Genomic DNA, 11,352 nt, shown 5'->3' with positions numbered 1-11,352 from the left:
CTCGCGGGCTTCCTCCCCAGCGGGGCGGTCTAGAGGTGAGGCTGGAGGCGTGCTCGCGGGCTTCCTCCCCAGCGGGGCAGTCTAGAGGTGAGGCTTCGTGACCCCTCCGTAAGCCTCTTGGACGGCGTGGCATCAGAGGCGTAAACGAGGTGAACTCGCCGCCCTCGCGGGGCTGTCTCAAGGACAAACTAAGATAATACCTGGGAACCTTGTAGCTACGAAGCATCACGCACAGATTCTTGGGGTACCCACATATTTCAATGAAAATTACAGTTGGATTACATCAGTTCTGAGGGCATAACTGTTCTGCACTCCAGGCAGGCTGCTGGGTGGGCGAGTGTTAACAAGGGCCAGTTAGTTGATTTTGCCACAAACACCAGAAGCACCCTGCGTCCTGCATCCCAGCATTTCTGTATTTAATTTGATGCTCCCACCGGCTTAATGCTCATTTCTGCATTTTACTGTCCTTCCAGTTTGGCAGGGGAAAGTAGCCATGTTTGATTTCCAGAGGATATATTTTATGTCCCATGCATGTGGTCAGAGAAGGAAACCAGAGAGAGAGTGTTAGCTGTCTGTAAACCAGGATATCCACATATCGAATACACACACACACACACACACACATCCACATATCGAATACACACGCACACACACGCACACACACACCCCGGAATGGAAGAGTCTGTCCCTTTAGCTGTGTCTCCCCAGTAAGAAATCCGCAGATCCTGTCATTTCCGCTCCATTTCCAGATAAGGAAACTAGGGCACAGAGAATTTAAGTAACTTCCCGAAAGTCCCCCAGCCAGTGGATGGCAGAGGGTAATTTGAATCCACACGTGTCTGACCCTAAAGCTCACAGCCAACCACTGAGCTTCGGGCACGTGGGGCAACAGTCCTGGGTGTTTCGGCACCGGCCGCTGTGTGGTCACCACCACGAGCCGAGCGGAGGGCCCTGCTGGGGGAGGGCTGGTGTGGCTGTGCACATCCCGCTCCTCCTGCTCCAACCTGAGAAACCGGTCCCAGGGCAGACCAGAAGCATTCAGTAAGGCAGAGGAAAGCCAAAAGAAGAGAAAGTACGAAGGACGCAGGCCATAACTGCGTGGACGGTTATTCCGGACGCCCAGCCCGTCTGTCCCCCTGCTATATCTCTGTCAGCCCACCACCTCCATCTCCTGACCCGCAGCTTCTTCGTCTCTCCTGACTGGTCTTCCTGCCACTGCAGGTCTCTCTGGCTTCCCATCCAGCCGCACGGTCCCCGCCGAAACACCCCTTCCTGAAACAACAAAATCTTGCCTTTCCTGTGCTTACAGCTTAAGCGTCTCTCCGCGGCTCCTCACCTGCCCTGCGAGAGCCGTAGCTCCTCGGCGTGCCATTCCGAGCTCTGCCAGGCCCGGGCCAGCTCACCTTTCCAGCCTGGGCCCTCGCCTGCTCCCCAGAATGGGCCGGGCTCTCTCGAGATGGTAGCCCCTTTCGTCAGGGCGCCCTCCCCACGCTCCACTAGCTGTGGTGTTCCTCGACCCTGTGCAGAGGGATAGCTGTCGCTTTTCTGCCCTTAGGTCACTCGGACTCCGTGACGGTTCGGATGCAGGCAGTGAAGGAGAGGGGGCGCTGAAAGGGTCTCCCGCTGGGGGTCTGGGAGAAAGGGGAACTGTGGGCAGAGGAGCGGGGTGAGAGGGAGGCATGGGGTCCGGGGCTGGCAGAGCAGCTGGGAGAGGTCCTGTGGGTGCCTGGAGCCAGAGCTGGCCCCGGCACCCTTGCAGCTACCCTCCGGGACTGCTTTCACCCCGGAAGCAGAACTGAGTAGCGTGACCGACTGGGCAGCGAAGCCCAGAACACTGTCCATCCAGCCCTTAGTAGGAAGCTTTCGCTGACCCCACTCCAAAGGCATCCTCTTGGCGCCACGCAGGCAACCGTGCCTTGAGTTCCAAGAGGTCCATGGGGACTGGACGTGTGTCCGGTGGTGAAAGATCAAATCTTAAGGGCAGCATGCTGTCCCTCCCTCTGGCCTGATTTCAGTGCGTGCTGTTCACCGCCTGCTGGAGCATCGCCACCACGACGTCGCCTGGCCCTCCACCCAGCACCCCATCTCACAGCTGACCAGCTCCATCGTCCGGCGCGTGAACGAGGCTTCTGGGCTCTACCAGATGTTCGGTGTGCTGGCTGACGTGGTCCTGTTGAAGGAGTGAGTAGCCCGGCTTCACCATTGACCCTGTCCTAGCTCTTCTGTGCCTGTTCCAGGTGTGGAGTGGCCCCGTGCTTCCCTCCTAAGGTGAAGCCTGCATGGGGGGTGGGGGGGTAGGGAAGATTGATTCTGGGGGAAAACGTCAGGGAAATCGACACCATGGGCTCCACAGGCAGGCACACAGGCCTGGGTGTGCATCCCAGCTCTGTCATTTTCTACCTGGGTGACCTGGGCCAAGTCACTCAGCCTCTCTGAGCCTTTCTCTCAGCGGCACAATGGGGATAATCACACCTTGCAGGCAGGAGTAAAGGTCACTGGTAGACCGCAGTTGGCACCAAGCGGATGAGCAGTAAACCACAGTGATGCATATCACCAGTGTGGATTGATGGGCTCCCTCGGGCCAGGACTGTGTTGGCTCCTTATCAATTAAGTGACAGGTGGCAGATCACAGGTGACACCCAGCAAAGCAGGGAGGGAGAAGGGCTGCAGATGAGGGCGCTCCGAGGACAGGTGGCAGGTGAGAAGCAGGGGGGATCCCTCAGTCAGAGCGGGAGAAGCCTGACCCAAAGCCGGGGAGGGCCACACACATCAAGTTCAGGGACACGCAAGGAATTCACAGCACCCAGCGCAAGATATCCCATCACCCTGACTCCTCTCTTCCATTCCCATTCTCCACATTCAGACTCTCCATAAACCCCGTAAGCTCTACCTGCAAATTATGTCAAGAATCTGACCGCCTCTCCCCAGTCCCAGTACTGCCACCTTGGTCCAGACGCCCAGCATCTCACCTGAACTAACTGCGGCCTCCCACCTTTGCCCCGTGCTCTGCTTTCCACACAGCAGCCTGGCGGTCCTCTCAAAACACAAATCACACACAGTCAGCTCTGCTCAGTACTCTCCAGGGGCCGGGGGCCCTCAGGGCACACACGGGCCCTCCTCAACCTGCCCCCCAGCCCCTCTCCTGCCCCTCTGCCCAAGTCCCCTTCAGCCATACGGGCCTCCTTCCTGTCCCTCGAAGACACCAAGGCAGTCACTCCCTCCCAGGGCTTTTCTGTTACTGTTCTCTCGGCCTGGGTCACTCTTGCCCCAGATACGTTTCAGGTTGCTCAGAGTTTTCTGGAATCTGTCCCAATGTAAGCCAGGGCTCAGCTGTGACAGTAATGGTAAAGTGAGGTGCGTGGGGGTGACCAGAGGCCGTGCACTGTACGAGAGACACGCGCACACACCCACACACGCCCCCCTCAGCTCTGCTGCCGCACTGAGGGTCACCCCCCCATTATCCCCAGGAACGCCACGGCATTTGAGTATCTGGAGGAGTTCCCCGTGCAGATGCTGGCCCAGCTGGAGACGATCACAGGAAGGAAGGCCAGGCATGGGCTCTTCGTCATCAACATGGAGTACGGCAGAAACTTCTCTGGCCCTGACAAGGACGTGTTCTTTTATGACCGGTCTGTGGGGCACACGGAAGACGCCTGGCAGTCTAACTTCCTCCATCCGGTCATCTATTACTACAGGCACCTTCCCACCGGTGAGCTGGGCCTCAGCTGTCCCCCGAGCGCGGGCTTCCAGGAGCTGGGCGGGTCTCTCACCCGTCACACCTCCCCTCTCACACAACTCTCCCGGCTGACAGAGGACACTGGGGGACTCTGCCCAGAAACCGAATGGGGCAGAAGGTCCCGGAATAAGAAACAGTGTTCCCAGATTCTGGCGCATACCGTGACCTGGGCAGGCCACACGTGGAGTGTCGTGACCTCCTCCAGGCGCCACACAGTAAGAGGGACCGTCTTGCTGTGTGTCTGCAAAGGAGGCCGAGCATGGAGGGGGAGGGGACCTGGAGACTGACTCTCAGAGGGAACGGGGAAAGGTGCTGGCAGTGGTCCACATGGGCCTGCCACTGAAAAAGCGCAGAAAAACTAGGCAGTGTCCTCAGGCTGTGCTTTCCTTGCCGTTACTTGAACGCTCTGAGCCTCTGCTTCCTCATTTGAGAAATGGGGATAACAGTAGGATTGTGTGAGGATAAATGACGTAAATAACACAGAATGTGGGGCGCCCGGCTGGCTCAGTCGGTGGGGCATGTGACTCTTGATCTCGAGGCTATGAGTTCAAGCCCCACTTTGCATGCAGAGATTACTTAAAAAATAAAATCTTAAAAAAAAAAAAAAAAAAGCACAGAACACCAGCACGGTACCTGGCACAGAGTAGCTACCAGATGACCCTCCCCGCCCACCCCACCCCCCACCCCCCCGGGGAACACGACTCCTGCTTCAGAGACTGAAGGGCTGTGACTTGGAAGATGATGCTCTAAAAACAAGCAGAGGTAGTATCAGTGACAGGAACGCAGGATTCTATTCAGAGTCGGAAGCAACTACTAGTCAAAGCTGTCCCACAGTGGAATGGGTCGCCCCTGAAGTCGAGTTTCCCAGTACCAGGATGGTTGAGTCATGGCTTAATGGCCGTCGGCCTGGGACACCACAGAAGGGAGCCCACACCAGGTGCAAAGCTGGACTAGGTGAGCTCTCAGGCCCCTTTCGATGCAGGGCCTCTGAGTCTCCTCACAGAAAGAGCAGTTTTGAAGCAGTCACAATGGACCTCAGTCCATGTGCGCCTTAGAAAGACACAGAGTGCGAGTGATCAGTCTTGGTTCCGCTTTCTGATACCACAAGGAACAGATCTAGTCTCTTCCTCATGCCAGCCTTGCAAACACACAGATGGCTATTGAAGAGGCTGGCCGCTGCCCAGCACGGAGTGTGTCAGGAAAGCTGAACGCGAGGGAGCGAGGGAAGCACCTGGGATGTGTGGGAACCATGCTGTCCGTTCCAGGATGGGAAGCCCAGCCTCTGGGCTCTGACACAACTCCCCCCCTCTCCTCCCCACAGAGCAGGAGGTGAGGTTCCGCCCTGCTGACTGGGCCCTGCCTCGGCCCACTGCCATCCACCACATCGTGGAAGATTTCTTGACAGACTGGACCGCCCCGGTGGGGCACATCCTACCTCTGAGGCGCTTCTTGGAGAACTGTTTGGACACCGATTTGCGAAGCTTCTATGCAGGTAACCTAAGTTCCTAGAAGGGACTGAGCTGAAGGTTGAAAAAAGACCAGATAGATCCATGCCCTGTGGAGTTTTCAGGATTCATATCTAGAATCCACACCCAAGAATTCTGTTATCCACAAGATAGATCAGATGTTCACAGACCCTTCGCAGTACGGCACACCTAAAGTCGCTGAATAAATGTCATTTTTAAAGAACTGGCAGGGAAAAAAAGGGAACTCTAAGAAAAGCATAAAGCCCTTGTTGGATGTGGGCTATCTGCCAATCATCAGTAGTAGCTTAGAGCCTGGGTAACTGACCAGTACTTGGGGGTGGGAAGGTAAGGCTGGAGCAGGGTGGGAGGTCTGTTTAGAGACCTTCACTTAAGCTTAGATCTCAGTGACCCAAGCAGGAGACACAAAACACTCTCAAGAGGGAGATGGTGGAGACTCGTGCTTTTGGCTCTGGGTAGAATAAGGGAAAATCTCCCCTGAGAATTTCTAACCACGAAGCCTCACTCGTGAGTTTGAGGCCAAACTTCACACTGGTGTAAAAATCACAGAAGTAAATGCAAGTCTTCTGTGAAGAAACAAACTTTAAAACTAGAGAAAGGGGCGCCTGGGTGACTCAGTTGGTTAAGCGTCTGGTCACGATCCCAGGGTCCTGGGGTTGAGCCCCACATCGGGCTCCCTACTCAGTGGGAATCTGCTTCTCCCTCTGCCCCTCCCCTCTTCTTGTGCACTTTCTCTCTTTCTCTTTCTCAAGCAAAATCTTTTAAAAAATAAATAAAATAAAACTAGAGAAATACAAATATACATTTAAAAAAAAAAAACCTAGGTTTTGGGGTATCTGGGTGGCTCCGTCAGTTAAGCGACCAACTCTTGGTTTCAGCTCGGGTCATGATCTCAGGGTCCTGGGATCCAGCCCAGCATTGGGCTTCATGCTCAGCATGGAGTCTGCTTGTCCCTCTCCCTCTGCTCCTCCCACTCTCTCTCTCTCTCTCGCTCTCAAATAAATTTTAAAAAAACTGGGGCTCAAAAAGTTCCCACAGATAAAGTTCCGAGTAAGTTGGACCCACCCCCCACCCCCAAACAAAAAGCACTTAACACAAAAGGACATAAACTGCCGCGAGGGAGCATTAGCAGAAACAACAAACTGCTGGATCAAGCCAAAAAGACTATGGGAATTGGAATGGTTACAAACAGAGGATACAAAGTCTGTCTAAAATATGTAAAGAAATGAAAAAGGAGATTATCAAAAATATAATTGGGCAGTATTCAGAAAGACCCAAATAAAACTTCTGGAAATGAAAAAATGTGTAACTAGAAACTCAACCTAGGGGCGCCTTAGGGGCTCAGCCACTTAAGCATCCAACTTGTGATTTTGGCTCAGGTCATGATGTGAGGGTCCTGGGATCGAGCCCGGCATCAAGGCTCCACGCTCAGCAAGGAGTCTGCTTGGGATTCCCTCTCTCCCTCCGCCCCTCCCCCCTGCTCACATGCTGTCTTTCTCTAAAATAAGTAAATAAATCTAAAAAAGAAAAGGAACTCAACCTAAAGATAAAGTAGCACATTAGACAGAGACGAAGAGAGAATTGGTGAATTGGAAGGTAGCTCTGACAAGAGAAGTCTGAGGATCCGGAGGGAGAACTGACAAATGGGCCAAATTTCAGTCTTTTTTAAAACCCCCTGACTGCCTAGGATATCTACCCTTTTCTGTTCAGCAAACATATTTTGAACACCAGCTGTATACCAGGTACTATTCAAATCAAATCAGGTTCAAGACAGTCAGTCTCTGGCCTGCAGGTCAGAGAGCAGGTGTCCTTGTCGCCCCAGGCGACATCCTCAGTCAACTTGGAAATAAAATGTATATGTTAAGAGAGCTGGCTTAAAACAGTAGTGTAGGCTAATCGTCTAAATATATGTGGATGCCCCGAGGTAATTCATCGCACAGGGCTAACTTTGAAGTGCTAGCGTTCTGCAGACTCAGCTACGACCGCACGCTCGCCTGGGAAATTGACACGGTGCAGGTCCAGAGATCTCAGCTACAACATCCCTGCCTGTTTCTCGAGGTTTCAGGAGTACACGAAGATGGCCATGCCCGTTAGGGAGCATGTCCCGCCCTGGGTTACGGCTGCCACGAATGCATCATCCAGGCCCTAGAGCCTCCTGGCTCCCACTCCCTAGACCCTGCTCAACACTACAAGCCACTGAGTGTCCCTGCCTTCAGCTTGGAAGCATCCTCCCAACTCAGGGCCAGCTGGCAGAGTGGGCTTTCCTCCACCCCCGTAGCTGATGCGCAGCTGTTAGCGCTGGCCCCGGACTCGGCTGGGCTTCTCTGCCTCCCATCAGGCCCCTGCAGAAGGGGTGACATATGTCATCAGAAGGTGGTGCTTGCCAAGAGGCCACCTTGCTGCCGCTCTCCCATCCTCCCCCTGCACCTGCGGTCCTCCCTGCCCAGAGAGGCTTGTCGTGGCCTGTTCTGCCAGGGGCTGTCTGGGCCAGAAGTCAGAAATGAAGTCAGAAGTACCTCTGTGTGTGGCTCCTTACAGCCTGTTCAGCCACGCGGGCCTCACAACATCCTTTGTAACGTGCCCGGGTGTTTTGAGATAAAAGACTCAAGACAGTTTTTGGACGTTCGCTCCTTCCCATCCTGTCTCTAAATCCCTGAGAAGACTGAGCCCCTATCTCTTTCATCTGGTCTGTTTTTTAAGTCAAAGTTACATAAGCACTTAGCTAAAAGACTTTTTCTCACTTCCACCCTCAGTCCCAGAAGGAACTACTTCTGGCTCTTCTGGTGGTTTCTTCATATTTCTGAATAATAAATACCCACAGCTGTTTCCTGATAGAGCCGACTTGACCCATGCACCAGCTTTCTGCTGTTTACCAGTGTTATCTTTCCGCCCCCCCACAGGGCTCACAACAGTGCTGTGCACACAGTATTTGCAACCCAGAGATGGCTGAGGGAATAAAGCCATGCAGGCAGCTCTGAGCTCAAAACAGGACTGACCACCAAGTTCCCAGCCCCAGCCAGGCCAGCTTCCAGAAGAGAAGGCTGAGGGTCTGCTCCTCAGTGGCTGAGCTCCCAGTAGGACTGGCTCCCTGCAGAGCATCATGTTGGGCCCAGAGCTCTGGGAGTTGAGTCATTTCTGTGGTTTGCTTTCCATTTGGGGCCTCGTTCTTCCAGAATGTCAGGGCACCCTCCTTTGAACTTCAGGGAAGGACGAGATCCTCGGCTACTCAGGTCAGATGTGAGATCCCCACAAAAGTCAGCTCCCCTGCTCAAGGGGTGGAGGGCCCTGGGTGAGGCCCCGGGGCATCGGCACCCCGGCCTCCCTCCCGCACCTCTCCCCATACCTCTCTTACTCATTCATCTGCTTTTCCTTTTGTGTAGAATCCTGCTTCCTGTTTGCCCTAACACACCAGAAGCTGCCGCCCTTCTGCCAGCAGGGGTACCTGAGAATGCAGGGGCTCGTGGGGACTGAGACCCTCCGGCGGCACGGAGTGGAGAGCGGGCTCCTCCGGGACTACACCATTGTGGGCAGGCGCCGTGAGGACCAGGGCCGGGGACCACTAAGTAGCTCCCGGGCCCCAGGGCCTCCGGTCCAGCCCCTCGACAGCAACAGGGAGGAGCTGTGACCGCCAGGCGGCTCCCAGCCAGCCCTCTGTCGCACCGACGCATGGTTGCCAGAGACCACTCAGATCGTCACAGTGACCAAGGCCACTCTGAGGGGTGGCCATGCGGTGGTCTCCCCTCTGGTCTGGTCCTTGGATGCCTGGGAGGTGGGATCCCGAGAAGGGCATCCTCTGCCAGGTGGGAGCTGCCTTCCACAGCCAGGCTTGTCTGCAAGTGAACTGTCACTGGGCACCAGGCTGGCTCGGTTCTGTCCCCATCAAGTGCCCCGTGGTCCCATTTCCTTCAGGTCTACTCGTCGGATGAACCAGGCGACCGTGTCACAGGTGGTGCTGTCCTCATCATCATAAGGGTTCATGGCAGGCACTTTAAACCGAAGCTCTAACATCCTCAACCCTCTGGGGCGGGTGGGACTGTCGCCTCTGATGAAGACATCAGCTCAGAGAGCTTAGGTGACTCCAGGCTTCTGCCAGGCGTCCCTGTCTGGGTCCCCTGAGGCCTGGGCCACTCTGCCTCACCCTGCCCCCACCTCTGTTTCCAGAACCCAGGCTGGGCCAGCCCAGCTTATCATCACAGGCCCGGCTGCTGTCACCAGGCAGAGACGGGACAGCTCCTGCAAAGCCACCTTATCTGCGCGGGTTTCTGCCTGAGCAGCAGGACTCAGAGCTGCACCCGCCCCGAGACAGCACTCCTTGACTCATCTTCAGCATCTGTGTCTTCTCTCTCCTCGGCACCGTCCCCTTGCCCTGCTCCTGCCCTCTGAAATCCTGAACAACGCCTTGCCTCTGGTCTGCCTGAGCAAGTTTGTAAAACTGTCCCCAGGCTTGCAGTGAGGATTCTTTCCGAGGGGATTGACCTGCTGTTTGTACAAGGAGCCTGGCTCAGCGTGTACAAGGAGGCATTTCTAACTGCATTTGTGTGACAACGACAATGCCTCTTTCTGGTTGCCCTAGCTCTTCTCACTCTTCCTCCTCACCAGGAATCCGCCCCCTTCCTACACTCCCGTCAGGCACTTTCGTCCCAGGTAGGAGTAGGCCATGGAAAGCATTTGTACAGAAAATAATCACGATGATTTTTTTCAAAGCCCAGGACCCTAGATGATTGCTTTTTCATCGGTTCTTACGGGTCCCTGTATCCACTCAGAATTCGAGGGATGCGGGCTTTCTGGATCCACGGCCCTTTTCTGGAAACATCCTCTTGGCCTCAACCACCAGGCCCACTGCCTGTCTGCACACACCTCTCCCTCCAGTCGTGTGCAGTTAGAACAGTGACACTTGGCAGCCCGAGCCTGCTGGGGAGGTGCTTACCCTGTGACAATACTTGGCAGAGCTTCCCTGGGGACGGAAGCATCTAAAGATCTCCCCCTAGTCCCAGACAGTTGGGTTCGCCATATTTCTTACAGATGATTTATAACCCAGATTTGGGCCCCATTACCCACTCACCCCCACCGCTTCCGTTTCCAAGACCTTTTTTGAAACAAATCTTTTCCCTAGGACTGTTCCCATAATGTCAAGCCCTGCTACACCCATCACCCCTCACCAGCCACTGACGGCAGCTGAGCGCCTATCAAAGTTCAAGGTGCTGCAACAAATAATTCACAGACGCCTAACTATGTGACATCTGCTGCTTCTCCCATCATCTGCCAAATTGTTCATTCCACCAAAATTTCAGCCAGCCTTGTTTGTGTTTCATAAGGCACGGCTCCATGGTTCAGCTGATTAGAGATGCCTTCCCTGGTATTCTCCTTGTAAAACTGGTCAGTAATCTGGAAAAGAAAATAAATCTCATTTCAAATCCCTATTTCATACTTCAGAATTAATTCCAGAGCAATTTTTTTAAAGATTTTATTTATTTGATAGAGCTCAACTAAGCAGAGCAGCAGGCAGAGGGAGAGGAGACCAGGCTCCCTGCTGAGCAGGGAGCCTGATGCGGGGCTCGATCCCAGGACCTGGGATCATGACCTGAGCCGAAGGCAGACGCCTAACCAACTGAGCCACGCAGGCGCCCCAATTCCAGAGCAACTTTTAAAAGCCATACAGAAACGGGAGGTGACAAGGGGGTGTTAAAATAAAAGAAAGGACTGTCCAACTTCAGAAGCGATGGGGTAATTCCCCAGAGGAGAAGGTTTAACATTTCCAGTCTACTTAATTTTTTTAAGTTTTTATTTAAATTCCAGTTAGTTAACATACAGTGTGATATTAGTTTCAGGTGAAATTTTTCTTTTTTTTTTTTAAGTAATCTCTATACTCAATGTGGGCCTCAAACTCCCAACTCCAAGATCAAGCACTCTGCTGACCGAGCCAGCCAGGCACCCCTCGCCCATACTTAACTAATGTGACCGTTTAAAGAAAAGGATAAAAATTAAAAGGCAGACAGCATAGGTAAAATAGTGACAGCAGAATACAATACATAAAAATAAATACCTTTATTACTCAACCAATTGGAGTTAATGAGGAAAAAAGGGATAAGAAAATCATGGGACATTCACCCAATAAAATACTACACGGCTCTC

At 53.8% G+C, this 11,352-nt stretch overlaps 1 protein-coding gene across 1 annotated transcript in view; it reads left to right on the top strand.

Annotated features, from left to right (window-relative positions):
* FOXRED2 (FAD dependent oxidoreductase domain containing 2) overlaps window positions 1-10,680 on the top strand; it is a 15,319-nt gene extending 4,639 nt beyond the window's left edge. Inside the window, exons 6-9 of the mRNA XM_032416376.1 lie at window positions 2,016-2,181; window positions 3,468-3,709; window positions 5,058-5,228; window positions 8,601-10,680. Of these exons, the coding sequence (XP_032272267.1) occupies window positions 2,016-2,181; window positions 3,468-3,709; window positions 5,058-5,228; window positions 8,601-8,845 (824 nt within the window). The 3' untranslated portion in view covers window positions 8,846-10,680. The remainder of the gene's footprint in view (window positions 1-2,015; window positions 2,182-3,467; window positions 3,710-5,057; window positions 5,229-8,600) is intronic.
* Window positions 10,681-11,352: the final 672 nt, after the last annotated feature.

Source organism: Phoca vitulina, unplaced genomic scaffold (assembly GCF_004348235.1).
Source record: "Phoca vitulina isolate PV1807 unplaced genomic scaffold, GSC_HSeal_1.0 scaffold19, whole genome shotgun sequence".
Lineage (NCBI taxonomy): Eukaryota > Metazoa > Chordata > Mammalia > Carnivora > Phocidae > Phoca > Phoca vitulina.
Note: the sequence above shows the minus strand (reverse complement) of the source record. Positions and strands in the feature narration are given on the sequence as shown.